This window comes from Oratosquilla oratoria, chromosome 12 (genome assembly GCF_046742065.1).
Source record: "Oratosquilla oratoria isolate Oo_2021 chromosome 12, ASM4674206v1, whole genome shotgun sequence".
NCBI classification, from domain to species: Eukaryota; Metazoa; Arthropoda; class Malacostraca; order Stomatopoda; family Squillidae; genus Oratosquilla; species Oratosquilla oratoria.
Genome location: NC_134788.1, coordinates 16,307,931 through 16,334,467, shown reverse-complemented (window position 1 = coordinate 16,334,467; position 26,537 = coordinate 16,307,931). Strand labels below are relative to the sequence as shown.

Genomic DNA, 26,537 nt, shown 5'->3' with positions numbered 1-26,537 from the left:
CCTTTTGTCTCATCACTTTAATAACTGAGTCTTCAGTATGTTCTTTCAATTGCTGTCATACTCTGTCACTGAATGAAAACTGATTTCCTTCTTCGGTTGTTTTCCAATTATTAGTTACTTTAGCTATTGTCTCTCTGTTTTCTTTACTATTCTTCTTCAATTCCTCATTCTCCACCTTTACTTCTCTTCACTGTCTTTTTAGGTCTTCTATTTCATCAGTTAAGTTTTTATTCGCCTTTTCTAGTTCTTCCAATCTTTCAACCCTTTGTAAAATGGTGTTCATATGACCTAACCTACTCTCCAAGTCCTCGATCACCTTATCAACCTTCTCCTCTAGTCTTGTCAGTCGGGGGGGGGGGGGTTGTGTCCCCCCCACCCTCTTTAAATCCCTTGAAAATATTCTCATCACTTTCTACTGTATTGCTCTTATCTATACTTCTAATCTTTACATTTTTATTAGACATTTCGTCGTCGTCGGGAGGCCTTTTGTTTACCTTTCGCCTGTCTGCCTGGGCCTAGTCTACTCCTTCCTCATTTCCTTACATTTCCCTCAGTAATCCCTCCCCCTTTCCTCTTTCCCTACTTTCCTACTACTCCACGAGCAATTTCCCCCCCACCCTGTAAAAACAATAGGCACTTCTCTTTGCGTTGGGATCCACAGACTTCAGTTTTCTTCAGAACGTCATCCAAGCCGTCCATTCGCTGAAGTGTGTGTGTGTGTGTGTGTAAACGAGTACATAATGTCCCGCTTTTCCACTCAAAAAATCTGGTCACATTATTAGTCAAAGGCTATAACAAGGGTGATGTAAAGAAGGTCATCATAATAAAACAACAGGGCAGGACTCGCAGTAATGGGTATAAACTGGACAAATTTAGATTTAAGAAGGAAATAGGCAAGAATTGGTTTACTAATAGGGCGTTCGATGAATGGAATAAACTTAGTAACCATGTAGTAAGCGCTGAAACTATCAGTTGTTTTAAAAAACGATTAGACAACTTTATGGATGGGGATGACAGGTGGTGATGGATACGGAGCTGCTTTAGTGTTGGCCTTATGGTCTCTTGCAGTCTCCTTTATTCTTATGTTCTTATGTTCAATCATATCACTGGGCAAATCGACATTTCTCAGATACATTAGTCACCCCTATAATTTGACTCTACTACGTTTTCTTTCACAGTAGATGATGAGAGAAGACGGAAATTGGAGCTATGGACAAAGGACAACACTGGCGAAGCCTTGAGTTGCACTCTTTCATATATTTCAAGAATTTGTTTTCGTGGCTGTGTTTTGTACAAGCTAAACAAGTGTGCCTTTGTTGAATTCGTAAGTAAAATCATATAGTGGTAAAGTAGCTTAGTGAGTGTGTTGTGTGTTTACTTTTGGCATTCACTTACCGTTTGGTAGTGTAATTGGCATTCTGAACAAGGGGTAAATGTGCAGGTATTTATCAAGGTGTTTGCCAGTCTGGCACCTGCAATTACCTATATAGTTGGCTAGCTCATATAATTCTGAGTGTTTTTAACCCCAGATATAAGTACTGCAAACTAAAAGTGGTGTCAATAGCTGTTTAAGAAAATTGAGATGAGTGGACACCTTTATATTTAACAAGGCCAAGGGGTTAGGTTAGGTCAGGTCAGGTCAGGTCTCACTGCTGCAATTCTTAACTCTATCTCTTATCATTAAGTATTTTAAAACCCATGTATAAGTATTACAAAGTAATAGTAATATTGGTAGCAATTTTTAGAAAATTGAGACTGGCAAATATTTTGGTATATCTTAAAGATATTCGCTAGTCTCAAAGCTGCAAACTTTATCACTGGCTAGCTCTTATCATTGTGAGTATTGTGAGCTCAAATTAATATTAACATTGGTAGTGATTAAAAAAAAGTTAGGACTGGCAAGCATCCTTATGCTTATCAATGTGTGTATCTTATTTGCTTACGTTGTTCTTATATTCTTATTAGGGGATGGGCCTCCATTCAGTCTTCCTTGGTAGGAAAATAAAAAATTCATAAAGTTCATTCAGAATTCAGTGTGCACTAATGATATTCTTGTGAGTAAATTTATTTTTTCTTGATATTCATTCCACACATCCACGCCATATCAATCAGAAGTTATTGCATTGTAATATGAGCAATTATACCTCCCCTTATGCAGTCTTACATATATAATGGATGTAGGTCATGTGACCTATATGTCCAGATCACTTTCAGCTTGAATAGGTCAGGCCTCTGATTTATGTCCTCCATGTCCTCCCCCAATTTACTTTGACCAGGTGTGTCCACCAATATAAGACTTTCCTCAAAATTAGATTTTGTCTCCAAGTTGACCCAAAATTGATCAAGTCTCCTTTTGCATTGTATGTTTGTAGAAGCCTAATTTAACCCTTCTTAGGTAAAGTGGGGTCAGACAGACCCCATGCTTTTTTGTTTTTTACTTTTAATGTACTAATATATTGCATATAGATATGTTCTCCCCTATACCTTCTTGACGAGTGGAGTAGTTTAAGGGGGTGATAGGGTCATTCCTGAATCTTGCTCTATATAAGCTTTATAGAGCTTTTGGGCCCATTAGACCCCACTTTACCTTAGGTGTGAGTAGTGTGGGGTTTGTTAGACCCCACTTTACCTGAGGTTTTTTCATGTCATATAAATGTTTTATCATTTATACTTATGGATAAATAAGAATTTCTTCTTTTTTATCATTTTTTATGACTGATATGTTGAATTTTGTTTGTTTTCGATGGTGATAGTATTATTTGGAATGCATCGTAATTGTGTTGACTAGGGAATCATAGTTTTATGTTCATTATCATTTCTTTTCTCTTTTTTTTTTATCTGTTTGTCGTTATTCTGGGTAACTATTACCTACACTGCAAAAGACCAGTGTGTCAGGAAAATTTAACCCCAATCTGCAATGACTGCAATTAGATTCTTCACTATCACAAAGTCAAAATAATTACCTCCAATTCTTTTCAGATTTTATGGTTTATGAAACACACTTATTATTCATTTGTTGTGGCTCTACTTTTCCTAAGATAGTTGGGACATTGGTCTCTACAAAATGATGATGACCAACACTTCACGTTTCCTGTTTTCAGTCATGTACCCTCTAAAGTCAGCAATACTTTACTTTTCATCATTTTTTTGTAATATTAATTAAAAAAATATTTCTAACAATTATAGCCACTTTCAAGCATGTAAATGGAAGAAGATAAATTGAAGTTCATATATTTTGATTTCTATGTCACTAATGCAGTGGAAATATTTTTTGTATTTTTTGTATTTGGGGTAAAAAAAAATTACCTATTTTTTCAGAGTTTATGTTTTTTTTAAACATATTCATTATTCATTTGTTGTAGCTCTGTTTTTCCTTAAAGATAGTTGGGACATTGGTCTTTACAAAATGAGGATGACCTATCGCTTCACATTTCCTGTTTTTAGTCAAATACCCTCTAAAGTCAGCAATACCTTATTTTTCATCATTTTTTTGTAATTTTCATTTAAAAAAAATACTTCTAACAATTATAGTCACTTTCAAGAAGATAAATGGAAGAAAATAAGTTGAAGTACAAATATTTTTATTTCTATGTCAATAAATGCAGTGGAAGTTTTTTTTTTTTTTCTTTTTTTTTTTTTTTTTTTTGGGGGGGGGGTCTGTCAGACCCTGCTTTACCTGATTTGTTTCCCAAAAAGACCTTACCTGTAAAGGGTTAAGGTCTTCTCTTTTTCCACATCAAGGGGATGGAGAGGGGGTGTCACCAATTAAGTGAAGCAGCTTTGCCATGGATGTACTGTGTCTCTGCATTGCTTTTGACCCAGAGCAGTGGGAGGGATACAAGGTTGACCTATCATCCATAATGAGCTAAGATGAGAGGGAGGAAAGAGTGGTAGATAGGAGTGAAATGGCTGGGAGTGGGTGTGAACCTTCTGACTTAGCTACTTCCTTTATAAGGGAGGAAAAAGCCCTTGGTGTGTATATATATATATATATATATATATATATATATATATATATGTATATATATTTATATATATATATATATATATATATACATATATATATATGTATTTACCTAGTTTACCTAGTTGTATTTTACGGGAAGGGGAGCTATGCTTGTGGTGTCCCGTCTTCATATCTCATTTTATCTCAACTATTTTTAAATTCATGTATTGTTTTTGCACACACCACTTTCTCATTTAACTTGTTCCAACTGTCTATTACTCTGTGAGGAAAGCTGTTCTTTTTCAGATCTCTTCTATAGCTGTCTTTCTTGATTTTCTTTCCGTGTCCTCTTGTATTTCTATCATCCCATTTTATCAGATTCTCTCTATCAATAATTTCTATGCCTTTCATGATTCTGTAAATAGCTATCAAATCTCCTCTCTCTCTTCTTTGGTCTAGTGTCTGTAGTTCAAGTTTTTCTAGTCTCTCTTCATATGATAGTTTTGAGAATGTTGGTGCCAATTTTGTAATTGCTCTTTGAATGCTTTCAAGATTTTTATACATTTTTTTGTACTTGGTGACCATATCGTTGCTGCATATTCCAATCTTGGTCGTATCAGAGTGATTAGAATTTTCTTCACTATTTCTTCATCCAGGTATTTAAATGCCACTTTGATTGTTCTTATTGAATTATAAGTTTCTCCAAAAATCTTATTTATATGTTTCTCAGGTGACATATTATTCATAACAATGACTCCCAGGTCCTTCTCATTTTCTACTTTTATATTCCTTCTTCTCCCAATTTATATGATCCTGTTATTCTGTTTTTTTGACGAGATAAACACCATATGAGGACGGAGCCTTTATTTGTACAATGTTTCGCTTATTACAGCTTTTTCAAGTTCTTGAATAAGCTGTAATAAGCAAAACGTTGTACAAATAAAGGCTACGTCCTCATATGGTGTTTATCTCGTCAATCTTGTTGGCAACTGCCACTTTTAAGGATATTCTGTTTTTGCTTTTTCCAAATTCCATTATGCTGCACTTTTTAGTGTTGTGTGTGTGTGTGTGTGTGTGTGTGTGTGTGTGTGTGTGTGTGTGTGTGTTTACCTAGTTGTATTTTATGGGAAGAGAGCTATACCCATAGTGACCCACCTTTGTATCATTCAGCATCCAGTTTGATCTTAAATTCTTGTATAGTTTTTGCATTCACTGTTTCCTCATTCATTTTGTCCGAGATATCTACCATTCCGTTGAAAAAGATACCTGAAAAACTAGTCAGGAATAAACTCAGACTAAGACTCCTGTCTGGAGTATTGGCTGCATGTTATTGTGGCAGAGTAGCATGCAATTGATACTTTAGGGTCTATATGAGGCACCCCTATAGACCAGAGTCACACATCATTTTGTCTGTGATAGAGGAAAATTCTGTACATAGAGAAATTATGACACTTTTATACTACGACTGTCCCTCCGTTATGCTGTCCCACAACCCCTTGTTACTGTCCTGTACCATTTCTCTGAATATTCATTTCCTTTTTTCACCTACCTACCCTATGGTGGGGGCAAAAGAATACTGCCACCAAGCATTTCCACTTGAGTCGTAAAAGGCAACTAAAAAGGGATGGGGGATGGGATTAGGAGTCCTACTACCTGTAGCCCCAAAAGGGGATATTCCTTAGAAAATAAAGGCATAACAGGGTCTGGGGGCTTTTCAACCAGTACCCTAAGGTTTGGGTCTTTTAATGTGCGTGGATATGGTATAGATGAGAATAAAAGGGAAGAGATAGGCAGTATGTTTGTGAGAAGAAAGATGGATGTACTGGCTTTGAGTGAAACTAGGCAGTATGTTTGTGAGAAGAAAAATGGATGTACTGGCTTTGAGTGAAACTAAAATGAAAGGAAAGGGCAACTGTGAGTTTGGGAGTGTAGCTGGGAGGTATTCAAGAGTGAAGAGGGGATGAGGGAGAGAAGGGGTGACTATACGAGTAAGTGAAGAGATAAGTAAGTGCGTAGTGGAGTGGAAGGTGTCATCAAGGTTGATGTGGATGAAGGTGAAGCTGGGAAAGGAGGTGTGGGTTTTTGTAAGTGCTTATGGGCCTGGTAGTGAAAAAAGCGTAGAGGAAAGGGATGCTTTTTGGGTAGATATAAATGAGTGCATAGAGGGATTAGGGAGAAATGTCAATGTAGTTGTATAGGGAGACCTAAATGCTAGGGTAGGAAATGAACCAATTGACGGAGTGATTGGGGAATATGGACTTTCAGGTAAAAGTCTTAGTGAATTGATGGTGGAGATGTGTCTTGAAAGAGAGTTGATGATAGCAAATACAGTGTTTAAGAAGAAAGTCAAGCATAAGTACACATGGGAGAGGGTGGTGGATGGAAGGGTGGCAGATAGAGCGTTAATGGACTATATAGTGGTGACCAGGAGTATGGTAGGAAGAGTTATGGATGTACATGTTCTAAGGGGAGAGAGTGGGGGAATATCAGATCATTTCCTGGTGGAAGGTGAATTGAGAGTGGAGAATAGGTGGAGAAAGAGGAAAAGGGCAGAAGGTAGGGAGGTACTTAAAGTGAACTGCTTAAATGAGGAAAAAAAGGAGAATGAGTATAAGAAGTTGAGAGAAGGGTGGGAGAGAGTAAAGGATAGAGTAGAACTAGGAGTGGAGGAGGAATGGGGAGGGTTCAAGGAGGGAGTCATAAGGTGTGCAAAGATGGTGTGTGGAACAGGGAGGATGGGAGGAAATAGAAGGAAGGGTAGTGAGTGATGGGATGAGGAAGCAAAGAAGGGTGTCAAAGAGAAGCAGGCATTCATAGAGTGGCTACAAATTAGGACAAGGGAATTGTATGAGAGGTACAAAGTAAAGAGAAAGAAAATTAACCATAAGATAAAGGAAGCAAAGAGAAGAGCAGATGTGAAATGGGGAAAGAATATGACAGAAAATTTTGAAAGTAATAAAAAGATGTTTTGGAAGGAAATTAAAAGAGGAAGAGGAGGCGAATCAAGTAGAGAAGAAAAGGTAAAAGGTGCAGATGGAGAGATGATAATGGAAGAGAAGGCAGTGATAGGAAGGTGGGCAGAGTATTTTAGGGAGTTGCTAAATGTGAAGGAGGATAGGGAGGGAAAGGTAGTTGCAGTGGGAAGCGTTAAGAAAATGAGAGATGAGTGAGGAAAATGGAGGAGAAATAGGGAAGGATGAAGTGAAAGCAACCGTTAAGATGATGAGAGCAGGTAAGGCACCTGGTCTGGATGGATGACATGCAGAATGTCTGAAGAAAGGAGGTACAGTTATGTGGACTGGCTAGTGAGGTTATTTAATGTTTGTTTAAGAGAGGGTAGAGTGCCGGAGGACTGGAGGAGTGCCTGTATAGTTCTGCTTTTCAAAGGAAAGGGGGACGAGTGTGAGTGTAATAGTTACAGAGAGATCAGCTTGTTGAGTGTTGTTGGAAAGGCTTATGGGAGGGTCTTGATTGAGAGGATTAGGAGAGGAACAGAGGGAGTGATTGGTGAGGAACAGTGTGGATTTAGGACAGGTAGGGGATGTGTAGATCAGATTTTTGTGATAAGGCAGATATGTGAGAAAGCTATAGGAAAAGGTAAGGATGTTTTTTGGGCTTTTATGGATCTGGAAAAGGCTTACAACAGGGTAGACAGGAAGGCACTGTGGGAGGTACTACAGATATATGGGATAGGGGGAAAGCTGTTAATAGCAGTCAAGAGTTTTTATGAGAGTAGTAGAGCTCGCGTTAGGATTAGAAATGGAGAGAATGAATGGTTTGAGGTAAAGGTGGGACTTCGTCAGGGATGTGTTATGTCACCCTTGCTGTTCAATCTTTACATAGATGGGGTACTGCGAGAGGTGAATGCAAGGGTAGTGGGTCAGGGATTGGAGATGATTAAAGAAAATGGAGAAAAGTGGGAGGTGAGCCAGCTGTTGTTTGCGGATGACACTGCTCTTGTAGCAGGATCAGAGGAGGGATTGAGGAAGTTAGTGACAGAGTTTGAGAAGGTGTGAAAGAAGGAAGCTGAAGATTAACGTGGGCAAAAGTAAGGTGATGAGATGTACAACGGGAGAGAGTGACAGTAGGCTGGAAGTGAGCATTAAGGGTGAGACACTGGAGGAAGTGGATAGTTTTAGATACTTGGGTGCGAATGTGACAGGAAAGGGAGGAGTGGGGGTGGAGGTAGAATGTAGATTGAGAGAAGCGAGTAAATGCCTTGGTGGATTAAAAAGTATAATGAGAAATAGACATCTGGGAATGGATGCTAAGAGGAGGTTATATGAAGGAGTGATTGTGCCAACAGTAATGTACGGGGCAGAAACATGAAACATGAGAGAGGAAGAGAGAAGGAGGTTGAATGTGTTTGAGATGAAATGTCTGAGAAGTATGATAGGGGTTACTAGGCTAGATAGAGTGAGAAATGAGGTGAGGAGGAGAACAGGGGTGGAAAGGGAACTGGAAGATAGGGTTGATGAAAGAGTATTAGGATGGTTTGGACACATGGAAAGAATGAGTGAAGAAAGATTAGTAAAAGGAGTGTGGAAGGCGGAGGTGGAAGGAGTGAATATGAGGGGGCATCCTAGGATGAGATGGATGGATGGGATGGAAGGGGCTTTACAAAAGAGAGGAATGTCTGTGGAGGAAGGATGGGAGAGGACAGAAGATAGGGGTGGATGGAGAAGGGTTGTGTATAGATGAGGCTGTGATGCATGAGCGGGAGTGGGTGGGGGATGGGGGTGAGGAAGTATGTATGAAATAAAATTGACGCAGCCTGAAGGGATTTCTCCCCGTCTTCTCCTTTTCTGCATTAGATGGCGGAGAGGGGGGTTGCTGAATTTATGAAGAAGCCTTGCTGTGGATGTGCTGTGTCTTGCGACACCGCTTCTGACCCAGGGCAGTGGACAGGATGCAGGGATGACCCATCATCCAGGAGGTGCCAAGATAGGAGGGAGGAAGGTGGAGGGGAGTGGAATATATGGGAAATGAAATGGGTGGGAGTGATTTCTATGCCTTTTTCTTTTTGGCTACCCCCCGTGTAAGGGGGAAAAAGCCTTTGGTATATGTATGTAAAACTCCTGTGTTTCATACTCCACTTTGTCATATATCTATGTGTGTGTGTATTTACCTAGTATTTTGCAGGAGGAGAGCTATGCTTGTAGTGACCCGCAGTTGTATCTTTCCGCATCCTGTTTTTTCTCAAAGTCATTTATAGTTTTAGCACTCACTGTTTCCTCTTTCAGTTTGTTCCTTATATCTGTTATTCTGTGTGGAAAGCTGTTCTTTTTCAGATCTCTTCTGTAACTGTCTGTGTGTAGGTGTGCATGTGTGTGAAACAGTGAATGCCAAAACCATACACAGGTTCAAGATTAAACTGGACGTGGAGAGATACAAAAATGGGTCACAACAAGCATAGCTCCAGTCCCGGAAAATACAACTAGGTAAATACTGTATACAGATAATAGAATGGAGGTATATTGTAAAAAGTCTACTTACATAACTCATAATGGACTCGGAAAGATATGTAACTTGATTAATGCTGTTGAAGGTTAATTATTTGTGCTGTACAATGAATCAGGTGATGATGTAATGTATTACACAGCAAAGCAAAGCAATTACAGCTCTTTTAAATGCACCTATTCAGCAGGTGCTTCTTCAGGAAACCTATCTTTGCTGAGAAGCTTATTTACATCATGATAGGCAATAATTGTTCCTCAGACTGTCAAACCAAGCAGTCCTATCTCCCTGAGGAACACTACAGTTGGAACAGGGTTTTCCCACAAATCCTTTATAGAGTGTATTTTGTGTTGTTGGTGTTCATGATTGTGTACAGTGTAGTCTTTCATAATGTGTTGTCTAATATGGGGTGAAGTGTTGCATCCTGGATGATTATTTGCAATGCTGTCGTCCAACCTCTTGTGTTAAATTAAAAGGGTTGGATGGTAGCAGCGCTGTAGTCTGGCATGGTGGACTTTTGTAGGGAGAAAGGATTTTGAGGGATGGATATCAGAGGATCTAAGAACAAATTCTGGTAACACATTGCTGCATACCAGATTTTGCTGTTGAAAATGTGTCTGTATTGATTCACTATCCTTAGTATGGGTTCTTGATTGGAAATCTGTGTGAGCATGGGCTTGTGTTTTGGAAGTCTGTGATGTTACTGAGGGTTTTGCTAATGATGTAGAAGAGGGTTTTGTTGAAGATGCAATGGGATGCATTGCTAAAGACGAGGTGGAGGGATCTGTTGATGATATATTGTAACTTTACAAAATAGATAACTTGCTCTGGACTGAACAGCGGAAGCAGGATTCTCATAGGAGTGGAGGACAGGGATGAAGTGGAAGGAGAAGGCATATGTCTTTGCTCTGCCATCCATCTGTCTAAAATGAAGTACTTGCTTGGCACTACCAAGACTAACCAGTTGAAGAATGTCTTGTTTAAGACAGTACTCTTTGCATTGTTGAGAATGTATTAAGTGAGCTTCTCTGCTATGGAAACAATGAAGTTCTGATTCACAATCAATAGTAGGAAGTGAATCAGGGACAGAGCAATGACCACATCGAGGACCATTTGTACAATTCTTTCTTCCATGGTGAAACTCATAACACTGGTAACACTGTAAAAGACAATTGATGAAAGATTTTATTGGGAGAGAAAGAGGACCAATATTTACTCACTCAGGGAGATATGGACCATGAAATGTGAGCATGCTACTATTTTCTCTTATTTTTGTCACTCTGTAAGCATTGTCAGGGCACAATTGATATTTCTGAGAATTTGTGTAGGTCTTGATTGTGGAAATGTGCTTTGTAGTAATTGAATGTTCAGTGTTGTTTGATGGATTTGAAAATTCCATCTGAAGGACAAGGTAGATGGAGGAGCATCATGGCCGGTGTTAAGTCCTTATCTCAGATCATCTTTACCATATTTGTTTAAGTTATTTGTAGGGAACACTCCAGTCTCTCTAAATACTTAGTAGCATGGATAAAGTTACTTCTATTATCCTTCTTGTGTGGATCAGATTTTTGTGGTAAGACAGATATGTGAGGAAGTTATAGGAAAAGGTAAAGATGCTTTTTGGGCCTTTATGGATTTGGAAAAGGCTTATGACAGGGTAGACAGGAGGGCACCATGGGAGGTATTGCAGATATATGGGATAAGAGCAGTCAAGAGTTTTTACGAGAGTAGTAGAGCTTGTGTTAAATTCAGAAATGGAGTGAGTAGTTTGAGGTAAAGGTGGGACTTCACCAGGGATGTGTTATGTCACCTTGGTTGTTCAATTTATATATGAATGGGGTGGTGTGAGAGGTAGATGCAAGGATAATGGGTCGGGGATTAGAGATGGTTAAAGAAAATGGAGAAAAGTGGGAGATAAGCCAGTTGTTTGAAGATGAATGTGGGTAAAAGTAAGGTGATGAGATATACAAGAGGAGAAAGTGGCAACAGACTGGAACTGAGTATTAAGGGAGAGAGACTGGAGGAAGTGAATAGTTTTAGATACTTGGGTGCAAATGTGGCAGGAAAGGAAGGAGTAGTGGACGTAGAATTTAGATTGAGAGCAGTTAGATACCTAGGGGGATTAAAAAGCATACTGAGAAATAGGCATTTGGGAATGAATGCTACAAGAAGATTGTACGAAAGAGTGATTGTGCCAACAGCACTTTATGGGGCAGAAACATGAAACATAGGAGAGGAAGAGATTGAATGTGTTTGAGATCAGGGCTGCGGAGTCAGATGGTATAAGGTCCGACTCCGACTTCTTTGTTTCCTCTGACTCCGACTCCGACTCCGACTCCTTTGATTCCTCCAACTCTGACTCCGACTCCAGACTCCGACTCCCGACTCCTTAACTCCTCTACCCCTATGTGGAAATCTATTCTGCAGATCCATAAACCAGCCTCCCACATCTATTCAGCAAGCATTTTATAAATATTTTTCATGTATATTATTTTTTACGTGAAACATTCACTTGTATGATAAATTTACTCACATATACACTCAACCAGCTTTATATATATATATATATATATATATATATATATGCACACAAGCACGTATATTCGTATAAACATATACATATTAAGTATATAATGGTATTATCTATGCTCATAATCATCTACCTGCTTATGAGCACTTTCAAACCTGTCATGGCAGAGTTACCACTTCAAGCTATATATTTTCTTTTTTCTTTGTGCCCCTCCCCTCCCCCCAAAAAACAAAATCCTCTGTTATTTCATATGTCCAATCTCATAAACCTTCTATCACAATATTAGGAAAATATGTGACAAATCATGATGAGGAAAGGTTAATTGAGGGTGCCCTACCTAGTATTTACTGCAGAATTAATTTCACCATGTTATCATAAAAAACAGGAGTCAGTTCAGGAAAGAGACAACCTTCCCCTATGCACACTGTTCATAGCTGCTGTTGTTCCTCCCCTTTTCAGTCATCACCAAATGCTGTGACATATGCTCTAATGTCATTCCTATCTGGCCTCTGAGACTGGTCATAGTTTATCTCAGGGCATTATCCCAGCATGACATAGCTCCTACAAAACAGTAAACCACACAAAAACACTTTCATTGACTTTTACATTCATAAAGACGTACGTGCATAGTGCATACGTAGTGGATATATACTATTGTCATCATGTATGTGTGTACATGATGGAGTTCTAGATGTTAACATAATTTGAATTAGACTGTCAACAAAGGTAAAGTAGCTAGTTTAAATTATTTAAAGATAAAAATAATCTGTCACTTGACAATTGACAAATTATTCAGGAATTTGAATTAATAATTATATTTATTGAGTATTTATTGAAAATAGAAATACATTCCACTGGCTATAACTCCCATAGTATAGAATGAATGAAACATTAATACAAACTACATTCTGGAAACTTCTATAAATGGTACATATCCTGTAACTAGCTATAAAACTATTCTATACTGGATGGTTATTAAATTTTCTCAACACAAAACATATCAAATTTTTTAGATTTTTTAAACTTGAAATAATGAGACATACTGCTTTCTATTTGCACAATAGTAACAAATTATTTCACAGTGCACATCTATAGACAGTATTTTACAGCCATTATTGGCTTGCCAATTAATGTAATGGTAAAAATTCAGACAAAGCTTTCAAGAACATAACAAAATATATGTACTGTACCTTGAATACACCCGTATTATTACGTTAATAACTAGGTTAAAAATTCAATCTATAAAAATTTCTTATAATAAAATATTTCATATGTTCCTTAAATCTACCAGTATTATTATGTTGTAACGAGGTTAAAGCTAAAATCTATACAAATTTCTTATTTGTAAACATGAAAAAGATAGGCTTTATTCATAATTATAGAACTTATAGACTACTTCATTGAAATTTGCAAATAAGAAAAATAGTAGTTTGTACTTTATATAAGTAGGGTAAACTGATATCTTAATGTGATAAAAATGGTTGGTTAGACTAGCCTATGAGAAATATAGGTTAGAGTCCTAGACTACCCTATGAATAGAGGCAGCCTATAGTCTAGGAAAAACAAATTCGACCCTACAATCTATGGTAAAAAGAAAGGTAAATGTGGATTATAAGGTTATTTTGGGATTATTATTATTATTATTATTTTTTTTTAATAAAAATGAAATAAAGTAAATAAAGATAAAACAGTAAAAATAATCAAAAAATAAAAAACAAAATAAAAGTAAAAGAATCAATTTCTTTATTATAGCATTAGTTTGTTTGTTTTTTTTCGTTTTTTTTCTATTTCTTTAAAGAACCTGATAACATGTACCAAAAGAAATAGGTTCTATCTATATATATATATATATATATATAATATGTATATATGTATACATACATACATATACTTTATATACACTCTCTTCATCAAAGTTTTAAAAATAATACAAACTGCCAATGATTCGCAAGGTTAGCCTATGGAGATTGCCTAGGCCAACAAACTGAGAGGCTAGTTTAGCCTATCTCATAATCAGCATTTATCATACAACAGGTAGGACCTTACAATTGGCCTAGGCTACATCACTGGGAAAAGTAGAAAACTTTGTCAAAGTAATCTAAATTGTTCTTGCATCCAATGCTTATTGTTTACCAATAACTTAAAAAAAAAAAAAAAAAAACATAGCCAAATCATGCAAACTGTATATCTTTTAGGTAATATTTGAGGTCCGGTAGTCACTCAATAGGCTACTATCAATAGTAGGGTTTTACAGACTATTCCGTATACCAGTATATCAATATTTGTCTTTACCAAGGTCACATTACACAATGTACAAGATTTGGCCTAAATATTTTCTTTTTACTATTATTAAAAGATTAAAAGAGGAAGGGAAGTTGATTCAAGTAGGGAAGAAAAGGTAAAAGGCAAAGATGAAAAAATGATAATGGAAGAGGAAGCGATAAGGGGAAGATGGGCAGAATATTTTAGGGAACTGTTGAATGTAGAGGAGGATAGGGAGGGAATGGTGATAGCAGTGGGAGGAGCAAAGAAAATGACAGTGATGGGTGAGGAAAATGAGGGAAAAATAAGAAAAGATGAGGTGGAAGTAGCGATTAAATTGATGAGAGCAGGTAAGGCACCTGGGTTAGATGGGTGTCATACGTAGTGTCTGAAGAAGGGAGGTAAAGTAATAGTAGACTGGTTAGTGAGGCTGTTTAATGTGTGTCTAAGGGAGGGTAGAGTACCAGAGGACTGGAGGAGTGCATGTATAGTTCCACTTTTCAAAGGAAAAGGGAACAAGTGTGAATGTAGTAGTTTCAGAGGGATCAGTTTGTTGAGTGTAGTTGGGAAGGCGTATGGGTGGGTTATAATTGAGAGAATTAGGAGAGGAACAGAGGAAGTAATTGGTGAGGAGCTGAGGAGCAATGTGGGTTTAGGAGAGGTAGGGGCTGTGTGGATCAGATTTTTGTGATAAGATAGATTTGTGAGAAAGCTTTAGGAAAGGGTAAGGATGTCTTTTGGGCCTTTATGGATTTGGAAAAGGCTTATGATAGGGTAGACAGGTATTGGGGGAAAGCTGTTAAGAGCAGTCAAGAGTTTTTATCAGAGTAGTAGAGCCTGTGTTAGAATCAGAAATGGAGAGAGTGAATGGTTTAAGGTAAAGGTGGGACTACGTCAGGGATGTGTCATGTCACCATGGCTGTTCAATGTGTATATGGATGGGATGGTACGGGAGGTAAATGCAAGAGGGACTAGAGTTGGTTGCGGAAAATGGAGAAAAGTGTGAGGTAAGTCAGTTGTTGTTTGCTGATGACACTGCACTTGTGGCAGGGTCAGAGGAGGTATTGGGAGAGTTAGAGACTGAGTTTGGGAGGGTTTGTGATAGGAGAAAGTTGAAGGTGAATGTGGGTAAAATAAGGTGATGAGGTGTATAAGAGGAGAGGATGGTGGAGAGTTGGAAGTAAGTCTTAACCCCTTCCATACGGTGCCGCACAAGTAGGCGTCATGGGGAGCGAGTGTATTCGCGAGGCTGCCATATCGGCGTCTTGATTATATTTATTGTAGTCGCCCCTCCATAATGACATTCTTTCTAATTCTTTTGTAATCGCATTTTCTATGGTTATCAAAATTCACAGGTGAAGAGAGAGCGATCGATATAAGCGGTGACTATATTTTATGATGATAGTATTATTACGACACGTCGTACGGCTGGCATTGGTTGCTGCCACCGAGATCTAAGTCCATGACGCCTACGTGTGCGGCACCGTATGGAAGGGGTTAAATGGGAGAGGCTGGAGGAACTGGATAGTTTTACGTACTTGGGGTCATATGTGGCTGCAAAGGGAGGAGTAGAGGTAGAGGTAAGCTGTAGATTGAGAGAAGCAAATAAATGCCTTGGGGGATTTAAAAAAGTAATGGGAAATAGACATTTGGGAATTAATGCAAAGAGGAGATTGTATGAAGGGGTGATTGTGCCGACAGTGCTGTGTGGGGCAGAGACATGGAATCTGAGAGGGGCAGAGAGGAAGAGTTTAAATGTGTTTGAGATGAAATGTCTGAGAAGTATGGTGAGGGTTACAAGGCTGGATAGAGTGAGAAACAAGGAAGTGAGAGGGAGAGCTGGGGTGGAAAAGGAGTTGGCTGTGAGGGCTGATGAAAGACTATTAGGATAGTTTGGACACATGGAAAGAATGGATGAAGGAAGACTGGTGAAAGGGGTATGGAAGGCAGAGATGGAGGGAGGGAATTTGAGAGGATGACCGAGGATGAGATGGATGGATGGGGTGACAGGGGCGTTGAGCAAGAGGGGAATGTCTGTGAATGATACTTTGGCACAGCCCGAAGGGACTTCTCCCCGTCCTCCAATTTCTATGTGAGGGGACGGAGAGGGGGGGGGGTTGCCAATTAAGTGAAGCGGCCTTGCTGTGGATGTGCTGTGTCCTGCATTGCTTCTGACCCAGGGTGGTGGGCGGGATGCAGGGATGACCCATCGTCCACGAGGAGCTAAGATGTGAGTGTGGAAGGGATGATGGGTGGGAGTGGGTTTATGCATTTTGACTTGGCTACCTCCCTGATAAGGGGGAAAAAGCTTTTTGTGTATAGATAGAATTATGGTTATGGGTTAAAGCATAAATATCTGGTACACTTAGGCCTAATTTGCAGTTGTCTTTATGACATTATCAGTTCTAAATTAGATTGAAATGGTTTGTGATTTTCTTTACTCTGATTTCTATTTTTCATTGCTTCACTTGTAGGCCTATGGTATTCACTAATAACCATGATCAGTAGCCTGTTTCTATTTCATATATTTCAAACCACTAAATTTCTTTGATAAACGTATGATTTTCATATTCTGAAGTAGCTTTATCATAATCTAGCATATTTCTATTAAAGGAAAATGTGATAGAACTACTGAAAATGAGGGAAAAGAAAATTCATTGGGAGATACTGCTTCAGGCAGAATCTGTTGTTTGTTTATATTAGTTAGTACTAGTAGCACACAGTGCATCACATGGTGACAGCACGAATTGATGTTTATTTATGTTGAAGTAGAAGCATTGCAGTATAGTACTAAATAATATATAAATATATATATATATATATATATATATATATATATATATATATATATATATATATATATATATATATGTATATTTATATATGTATATACATTATATATATAGTTTCACTCTCCTTACAGGAAACAACTACAAATACATGACCACAAACACTTTTACCCAGACTGACAATGATAGCTTGTCAGTATTGTGTATTTTTTTTTCTTTTCTTTTTTTTATTATCGATGGATTGTTTTTTGTTTCCATCTGGAGAGACCACTTAGTGTACATATACACTGTGCACACTCACTATTGCCTCCAAAAATAAAAGCAAAACCATACAAAAACTGTTAAATTGTGCAACTGGTAAAACCAAACAGGGAAACCATGTTAAAAAAATGATTTTATTGGACTTAAGGAGTCGGAGTCGGATAAAAAATGCCGACACCGACCCCGACTCCGACTCCTAGTACTCATAGAAATCCGGCTCCGACTCCAGCTAAAACCTCCTACTCCCTCCGACTCCGACTCCGACTCTGCAACCCTGTTTGAGATGAGGTGCCTGAGAAGTATGATAGGGGTTACTAGGCAGGATAGAGTGAGAAATGAGGAGGTGAGGAGGAGAACGGGGATGGAAAGGGATTTGGGAGATAGGGTTGATGAAAGAGTATTGGGATGGTTTGGACACAAGGAGAGAATGAGTGAAGAAAGATTATTAAAACACCTGTGGAAGGCAGAGGTAGGAGTTGATATGTGGGGATGATCAAGGATGAGATGGATGGATGGGGTAAAAGGGGCATTTGGAAAGAGGGGACTGTCTGTTGAGGAAGGACAGGAGAAGACAGGATTTGGGTGAATGGAGAATGGTTGTGTATGGATGATGCTGTAATACATGAAAGGGAGTGGGTGGGGGATGGGGGGTGAGGGAGTGTGTGAGAAAAATAAATTCATATATCCTGAAGGGATTTCTAAGCCATCTTTTCCATTTTAAATGAGGGGATGAAGAGGGGGGATCACCATTTTAATGAGGAAGTGCTATGTCTTGCGACACTGCTTCTTACCAAGGGCAGTGGGCGAGATGCAGGGGTTACTGAGGAGCCAAGATAAGAGGGGAGGAGGGTGGTGGATGGGAGTGGAGTATGTGGGGATGGAATGGGTGGGAGTGGATTCTATGTCTTTGTTTTTTTGGCTACCTTCCTTGTAAAGGGGAAAAAACCTTTGGTATATGTATATATATATTATCACACAAGTGTCACAACTGGTAAGGGAGTCACAGGCTTCCTGGAAGATGACTGAGATTGTGTATGTAATGCCTGTTTTTAAAGGACCTTTAGGTTGAATATGTGAAAGCACTAATTCTGATATTATACATTGTCCTCTTGTTATTTCCACATTTACTGGGATTGAACCTTTAATACCAGTTCCTTCCTGATTACATCATGATTGTTGAGATTGTTTTAGTAGGTATATCCAATATATATTTTTTTTTATTAGACAAACAGGTATTTTACTTAATGTGACAAGAAAAAATATGGAAATTTCCTGTACAATTTCATTTTTTATGTTATTTAGAAATAAGAACACTCTGAAAGGATGTGACGACTTGCATCACTTATTTGGGTCAGATGAGATGAACTGAATTAGCCCTCCTAGGGTTTGTCATATTTAGATTCTGGTCTTGTGAGCCCAAACATGGAATGTTGTGGAATTATGTTAAAATATGACTGTTTTGGCCATCTGGGCTGTTTCCTACTTCCAAATCTTGACATGATGAAAAAGCTAGAGCAAAATTTTAGTCATTCCAGTTGAGGTGGGGTGAGTATGCATGTAGCTATTGGATGGTTTTCAGCATATTTCTAATGTAAATGTAGAATGCAATATGTCTGTTAGTATTTATATTTCATGTTGCATTATGGCAAGTGCAAGGGGTCTGTTTAGGTACAAAGGGACTTGAATATTAAATGGTTTATGTACACAACACTCACAATCCTATAACAGTATATTACACAGTTTCAAAGAGTTAGATGACAATCTTATGATTACATATTTTCCAGGAGGAGAGTAACTATCACCATTCCTTTGGAAGAGCTATCCATAGAATCCATAGGTGTCATGTAATGAAGAGGATCTGGTGTGACATCTATAGCACAGCTATACTTATGATTTGTTTTAGATATCACATGATGACCCACACAAGAGAGAAGTATTTCCAGTGTAATCTGTGTGATTCTGCTTTCTCACAAGAGAGTGATCTTACAAAGCATATGAGGACCCACACAGGAGAGAAGCCTTTCCAGTGTGTCCTGTGTGATTCTGCTTTCTCACTAAAGGGTAATTTTACAAAGCATATGATGACCCACACAGGAGAGAAGCCTTTCCAGTGTGACCTGTGTAATTCTGCTTTCTCAATAAAGGGTTCTCTTACAAGTCATATGAGGACCCACACAGGAGAGAAGCCTTTCCAGTGTGACCTGTGTGATTCTGCTTTCTCAATAAAGGGTGATCTTACAAAGCATATGAGGACCCACACAGGAGAGAAACCTTTCCAATGTGACCTGTGTGATTCTGCTTTCTCACAAAAGAGTAATCTCATAAGACATATGAGGACCCACACAGGAGAGAAGCCTTTCCAGTGTGTCCTGTGTGATTCTGCTTTCTCACTAAAGAGTAATCTTACAAAGCATATGATGACCCACACAGGAGAGAAGCCTTTCCAGTGTGACCTGTGTGATTCTGCGTTCTCAAGAAAGGGTAATCTCACAAGTCATATGAAGACCCACACAGGAGAGAAGCTTTTCCAGTGTGTCCTGTGTGATTCTGCTTTCTCACTAAAGAGTAATCTTACAAAGCATATGAGGACCCACACAGGAGAGAAGCCTTTCCAGTGTGACCTGTGTAATTCTGCTTTCTCACAAAAGGATCATCTCACAATTCATATGAGGACCCACACAGGAGAGAAGCCTTTCCAGTGTGACCTGTGTGATTCTGCTTTCTCACTAAAGAGTCATCTCACAAGTCATATGAGGACCCACACAGGAGAGAAGCCTTTCCAGTGTGACCTATGTGATTCTGCTTTCTCAAGAAAAGATCGTCTCACAAATCACATGAGGACCCACACAGGAGAGAAACCTTTTCAATGCGTCCTGTGCGATTCTGCTTACTCAAAAAAGCATTCTTTTACAACACATATGAGGACCCACACAGGAGAAAAGCCTTTCCAGTGTGACCTGTGAGGTTCTGCTTTCTCAGAAAAAGGTCATCTCACAAGTCATATGAGGACCCACACAGGAGAGAAGCCTTTCCAGTGTGACCTGTGCAATTCTGCTTTTTCAAGAAAGGGTGATCTAACAAAGCATATGAAGACCCACGCAGGAGCGACGCCTTTCCAATGTGACCTGTGCAATGCAGCTTTCTCAAAAAAGGATTCTCTCACAGAGCATATGAAGAGCCACACAGGAGAGGTTTTCTAGTGTGACCTGTGTAACTTTGCTTTTTCACAAAAGGGTTATCCCACACAGCAGATGAAGACTCCCACAGGAGAAAAGCCTTTCCAGTGTGACCTCTTTGATTCTGGTTTTTCACATAAGACTTCTCTCACAAGGTATATGAGGATAGACATTGGAGAGAAGCCATTCCTGTATGATTTGTATGATGAAAAGATCACACTCTTCCAACGGCTTGGATCAAACCAGCAGAAAGGCATACGCAAGTGATGCCTACACACTTAGAGTCCAGCATGGCGTTCCCTTTGTTTTACCTGTATAGAGGTATTAGGGAGAAATGTCAATATAGTTGTATTGGGAGACCCTAATGCTAGGGTAGGAAATGAACCATTAGATGGAGTGATTGGGAAATATAAAGTTTCAGGAAAAAATCGTAGTGGAGAGTTGATGGTGGAGATATGTCGAGGGAGTTGATAGCAAATATAGTGTTTAGGAAGAAAGTCATGCATAAGTGCACGTGGGAGAGGGTGGTGGATGGAAGTGTGGCAGATAGAGCATTAATGGACTTTATAGTGATAACCAAGAGTATAGTAGGATTTACATGTTCAAAGGGGAGAGAGTGGGGAAATATCAGATCACTTTTTGGTGGAAGGTAAGTTGAGAGTGGAGAATAGGTGGAGAAAGAGGAAAAGGGCAGAAGATTGGGAGGTGCTTTGAGTGAACTGCTTAAATTAGAAAGAAAAGGAGGAGGAGTACAAGAAGAAGCTGAGAGAGGAGTGGGAAGGAGTGAGGACAGAGTAAAACCAGAAGTGGAGGAGGAATGGGGATGGTTCAAGGAGGGAGTCGTAAGGTGTGCAAAGGTGGTGCGTGGAACAAGGAGGAAGGGAGAAAATAGAAGGAAAAGTAGTGAGTGGTGGGATGAAGAAGGAAAGAAGGGTGTAGAAGAGAAGAAGCAGGCTTTCACAGATTTGTTACAAAATAGGATGAGAGAATCATATGAGAGGTACAAAGAAAAGAGAAGACAAGTAAAGCATAAAAGAGGAGAGTAGATATGAAATGGGGTAAGAATGTGACAGAAAGTTTTGAAAGTAATGAAAAAAAAATTGGAAAGAAATTAAAAGAGGAATAGGAGACGAATCAAGTAGAGAAGAAAAGGTGATACAGATGGAGAGATGATAATGGAAGAGAAGGCAGTGAGGGAAAGGTGGCTAGAGTATTTTAGGGAGTTGCTACATTTGAAGGAGGATAGGGAGGGAAAGGTAGTTGCAGTGGGAAACACTAAGAAAATGACCATGATGAGTGAGGAAAATGGAGGAGAAATAAGGAAAGATGAAGTGAAGGCAGCTGTTAAGATGATGAGAGCTGGTAAGGCACCTGGGTTGGATGGATACCATACAAAATGTCTGAAAAAAGGAGGTCTGGTGATGGTGGACTGGCTGGTGAGGTTTTTCAGTGGTTGTTTAAGAGAGGGTAGAGTGCCAGAGGACTGGAGGAGTACCTGTATAGCTCCACTCTACAAGGGAAAGGGGGACAAGTGTGAGTGTAGTAATTTCAGAGGGATCAGCTTGTTAAGTGTAGCTGGAAAGGCTTATGAGAGGGTCTTGATTGAGCAAATTAGGAGAGGAACAGGGAGTAATTGGTTAGGAACAGTGTGGTTTTAGGACAGGTAGGGGATGTGTAGATCAGATTTTTGTGGTAAGGCAGATATGTAAGAAAGCTGTAGGATAAGGTAAGGATGTATTTTGGGCTTTTATGGATTTGGAAAAGGCTTATGACATGGTAGACAGTAAGGCACTGTGGGAGGTTTTACAGGTATATGGGATAGGAGGAAAGCTGTTAAGAGCAGTCAAGAGTTTTTACGAGAGTAGTACAGCTTGTGTTAGGATTAGAAATGGAGAGAATGAGTGGTTTGAGGTTAAGGTGGGATTTTATCAAGGATGTGTTATGTCATCCTGACTGTTCAATTTATACATGGATGGGGTGGTGCAAGTGGTGAATACAAGGGTAGTGGGTCAGGGATTGGAGATGGTTAAAGAAAATGGAGAAAAGTGGGAGGTGAGCCAGTTGTTGTTTGCTGACGACACTGCACTTGTGGCAGGATCAGAGGAGGGATTGAGGAAGTTAGTGATAGTTTGGGAAGATGTGCAAAAGAAGGAAGTTGAAAGTAAATGTGGGTAAAAGTAAGGTGATGAGATGTACAAAGGGAGAAAGTGGCAGCAGACTGGAAGTGAGTATTAGGGGAAAGAAACTGGAGGAAGTGGATAGTTTTAGATACTTGGGTGCGAATGTGGCAGGAAAGGGAGGAGTGGGGGGTGGAGGTAGAATGTAGATTAAGAGAAGCGAGTAAATACCTTGGTGGATTAAGATGTGTAATGAGAAATAGACATTTGGGAGTGGATGCTATGAGGAGATTGTATGAAGGATTGATTGTGCTAACAGCACAATACGGGGCAGAAACATAGAACATAAGAGAGGAGTTTGAATGTGTTTGAGATGAAATGACTGAGAAGTATGATAAGGCTTACTAGGCTAGATAGAGTGAGAAATGAGGTGAGGAGAACAGGCGTGGAAAGGGATTTAGGAGATAGGGTTGATGAAAGAGTATTGGGATGGTTTGGACACATGGAGAGAATGAGTGATGAAAGATTATTAAAACAGATGTGGAGGGCAGAGGTGGAAGGAGTGAACATGAGGAGGTGACCTAGGATGAGATGGATGGATGGGGTAAAAGGGGCATTGGGAAAGAAGGGAATGTCTGTTGAGGAAGGACAGGAGAGGACAGAAGGTAGGGGTGAATGGAGAATGGTTGTGTATGGATGATGCTGTGATGCATGAGGGGAAGTGGGTGGGGAATGGGGGGTGAGGGAGTATGTATGAGAAAAAAAATGGACTCAGCCTGAAGGGATTTCTCCCCGTCTTCCCCTTTTCTACATGAAGAGACAGAGAGGAAGGGTTGAATGAAGCAGCCTTGCTGTGGATGTGCTGTGTCTTGTGACACTGCCTCTAACCCAGGGCAGTGGGCCCGTCACCCAGGAGGCTACCTTCCATGTAAGGGGGAAAAAGCCTTTGGTATATGTATGTACTGTTTTTGGTATATGGAAAAATTCACTTTGTTGGACAATTAAACCTGGACCTTCGTTTCAGGATGATGTCAGACTTCTCTTGTTTTTCATACTTAGATCAGACTGGTTCAAGAACTTTTATAGTGGACTGAAGTTTGGCATCTCTTGCAAGTTTGTATGATGGATATTCAGAACATAACCTCAGTAATTCACCAAGTAGAATTTGTATTTTGTAAATAAAAAATTGAGGTTTATATTTTGTGCATTTTATTTAGTTTGTCATATCAGGACAACACCAAATTTTTAGGTATTTTGAAGTTATCACATTGCTCCAATATGAAATCCTGTACGGTTTCACAGTTTGGATGCAATATGTAGCACAGTAATGCTTTATATACTCACCATATTTTAGATCAACCTTCTCCTTCACCACTCCAACATCTGTTTTGACTTTGGGATAAGATACTCCATTGCACCTCTCTAATTTTTTTGTTTTGTTTTTTTTTCCCTTTTTCTTTTTACATGAAATTTCATTGAAAAGTGCAGCAAATAGTAGTCTGAAAATGGAAAATTAATCATGATAATTTTCAATCACCATGTATACATTTTACCATTCTCAATATGGATTCAGCTCCCTTGTGCCTGAATTACCATACTGAAATTACATCGAGATGTTTGAAGTTAAATATGTACTTGCCTTCCTTTCATTACTTGTGGTAATTGTTACCTATTTGAATAGGCATCTTCCTTATTATTGGGAATCTTTATTAGTGCCTACCATTTCGTTTTGGAAACTTTCCCTCAAGGTGTTGTTGTCTACATCTTTCGAATCGGGAGCATTTCCTGAAGCTTTGAACCACACCTATTGTAACTCTAAATAAGATACGATTTAACTCCTTTCCTCTTTTATTGCCTGTTAAATCTCTTTTTATATAATATTAGTTTAATAAATCGGGGATTGAACTTTTGAGAATTTACTTAAAAAGTCAATGTTAACCCATGGCCTTTTTGAGTTTTACGAACTCAGAAGAGATGTGCCAAATACACTGTCTGCACTAACTGTCGCCACAGACTACCCAGAGCTCTAGTACCTAACGGACGTCAAGACTAGAAACGTCAAGGCAAGGGACCTACTTCTTTGAAAATTCAACCACTCAAAGGTCTTAATCTTATTTCAAATACCTCTGTTTGAGAACCCAACCAGGTTGAAAACTGTGACTGGTAACTTCTCGAATGTTAATGAATTTGTTAAACCATAATTTTTATATTTCATAAAAAAAAAAAAAAAAATGCTGGGACTTGGGAACAAAGAAGTACACAACTTTGTGACAAGATTCCAGCACTGATGTTTGTTACGTTGAATCACTGTTGCAACTTGCACTGACACAGTGAACGATTTTCGAACTATATACTTTATAAAACCTTGCTAACACATGAAATATGACAGATCACTGATCAAATTGGCAGCATGGCACGGCATTTTATAATGCATGCACATGGCAAGCATCAGGATGTAAACAGCAAGCTTGACATCACAGCCTTATGAGAAAAAACGAAAGTTGGCAAAGGAAAAGTTCATATGCTACTGATATTTTGATAGGCCTTTTTTTTTATTACATTGCATTGGATTTATTTTTGCATTATTTGATCAGAAAGTGACTAGCCATACATCTAGCAAAAATTCACCAACTCTATATGAGAACCTACTCAGTAGACCTTTAAAACCATTCACTTGTCTGGTTGCTGTTTGAATTTAGTTGTAACCAGTTGGGTTTGACTCTTAGTAAAGTTTGGCCAGTTACTTCTAGTTGCACCCCAGTTTGTAGTTGTCCCATTATTTCTTCCTAACCCCCTCTTTTATTTCTCCCTATTCAACAGCTTGGGTAAGTCTAATTATTGTTTAATGTTGATATTAGATTAGTTAAGAATTTTACCTAGTAGCTCCCCATATGAGCTGGAGAGAGGGTAGAGTGCTGAAGGACTGGAGGAGTGCCTGTATTCCACTTTACAAGGGAAAAGGGGACAAGTGTGAATGTAGTAGTTTCAGAGGGATTAGCTTGTTAAGTGTAGTTGGGAAGGCTTATGGGAGGATCTTGATTGAGAGGATTAGGGGAGGAACAGAGGGAGTAATTGGTGAGGAACAGTGTGGATTTAGGATGGGTAGAGGTTGTGTAGATCAGATTTTTGTGTTAAGACAGATATGTGAGAAAGCTATAGGAAAGGGGAAGGATGTATTTTGGGCTTATATAGATCTGGAAAATGCTTATGACAGGGTAGACAGAAAGGCACTGTGGGAGGTATCGCGGATATACAGGATAGGATGAAAGCTTCTCGGAGCTGTCAAGAGTTTTTATGAGAGTAGTAGAGCTTGTGTCAGGATTAGAAATGGAGAGAGTGGTGGTTCGAGGTAAAGGTGGGACTTCGTCAGGGATGCGTTATGTCGCCCTGGCTGTTCAACTTATACATGGATGGGGTGGTGCGAGAGGTAAATGTAGGGGTGGTGGGTCAGGGATTGGAGATGGTTAAAGAAAATGGAGAAAAGTGGGAGGTGAGCCAGCTGTTGTTTGCGGATGACACTGCGCTTGTGGCAGGATCGGAGGAGGGATTGAGGAAGTTGATGACAGAGTTTGGGAGAGTGTGTGATAGAAGAAAGCTGAAGATAAATGTGGGTAAAAGTAAGGTGATGAGATGTTCAAAGGGTGAAAGTGGCAGCAGACTGGAAGTGAGCATTAAGGGAGAGCAGTTGGAGGAAGTGGATAGCTTTAGATACTTGGGTACAAATGTGGCAGAAAAAGGTGGAGTGGAGGTAGAATGTAGATTGAGAGAAGCAAGTAAATGCCTTGGTGGATTAAAAAGTGTAATGAGAAATAGGCATTTGGGAATGGATGCTAAGAGGAGACTATATGAAGGAGTGATTGTGCCAACAGCACTGTATTGGGCAGAAACATGGAATATAAGAGAGGAAGAGAGAAGGACTTTGAATGTGTTTGAGATGAAGTGTCTGAGAAGTATGATGGGGGTTACTAGGCTAGATAGAGTGAGAAATGAGGAGGTGAG

The 26,537-nt window shown here is 39.2% G+C and overlaps 1 protein-coding gene across 1 annotated transcript; it reads left to right on the top strand.

Moving 5' to 3' along the window:
- Positions 1–1,051: 1,051 nt before the first annotated feature.
- LOC143031016 (uncharacterized) lies at positions 1,052–24,656 on the top strand. Its single transcript, XM_076194356.1, has 2 exons — positions 1,052–1,324; positions 19,030–24,656. Exon 2 carries the CDS (start codon positions 19,093–19,095, stop codon positions 20,206–20,208), a length of 1,116 nt encoding a protein of 371 aa, XP_076050471.1. The 5' UTR covers positions 1,052–1,324; positions 19,030–19,092; the 3' UTR covers positions 20,209–24,656.
- Positions 24,657–26,537: the final 1,881 nt, after the last annotated feature.

Bases quoted from the DNA above. Each gene is read 5' to 3' on its own strand.
- LOC143031016 (XM_076194356.1), top strand. From the start codon at position 19,093: ATGAAGAGGATCTGGTGTGACATCTATAGCACAGCTATACTTATGATT.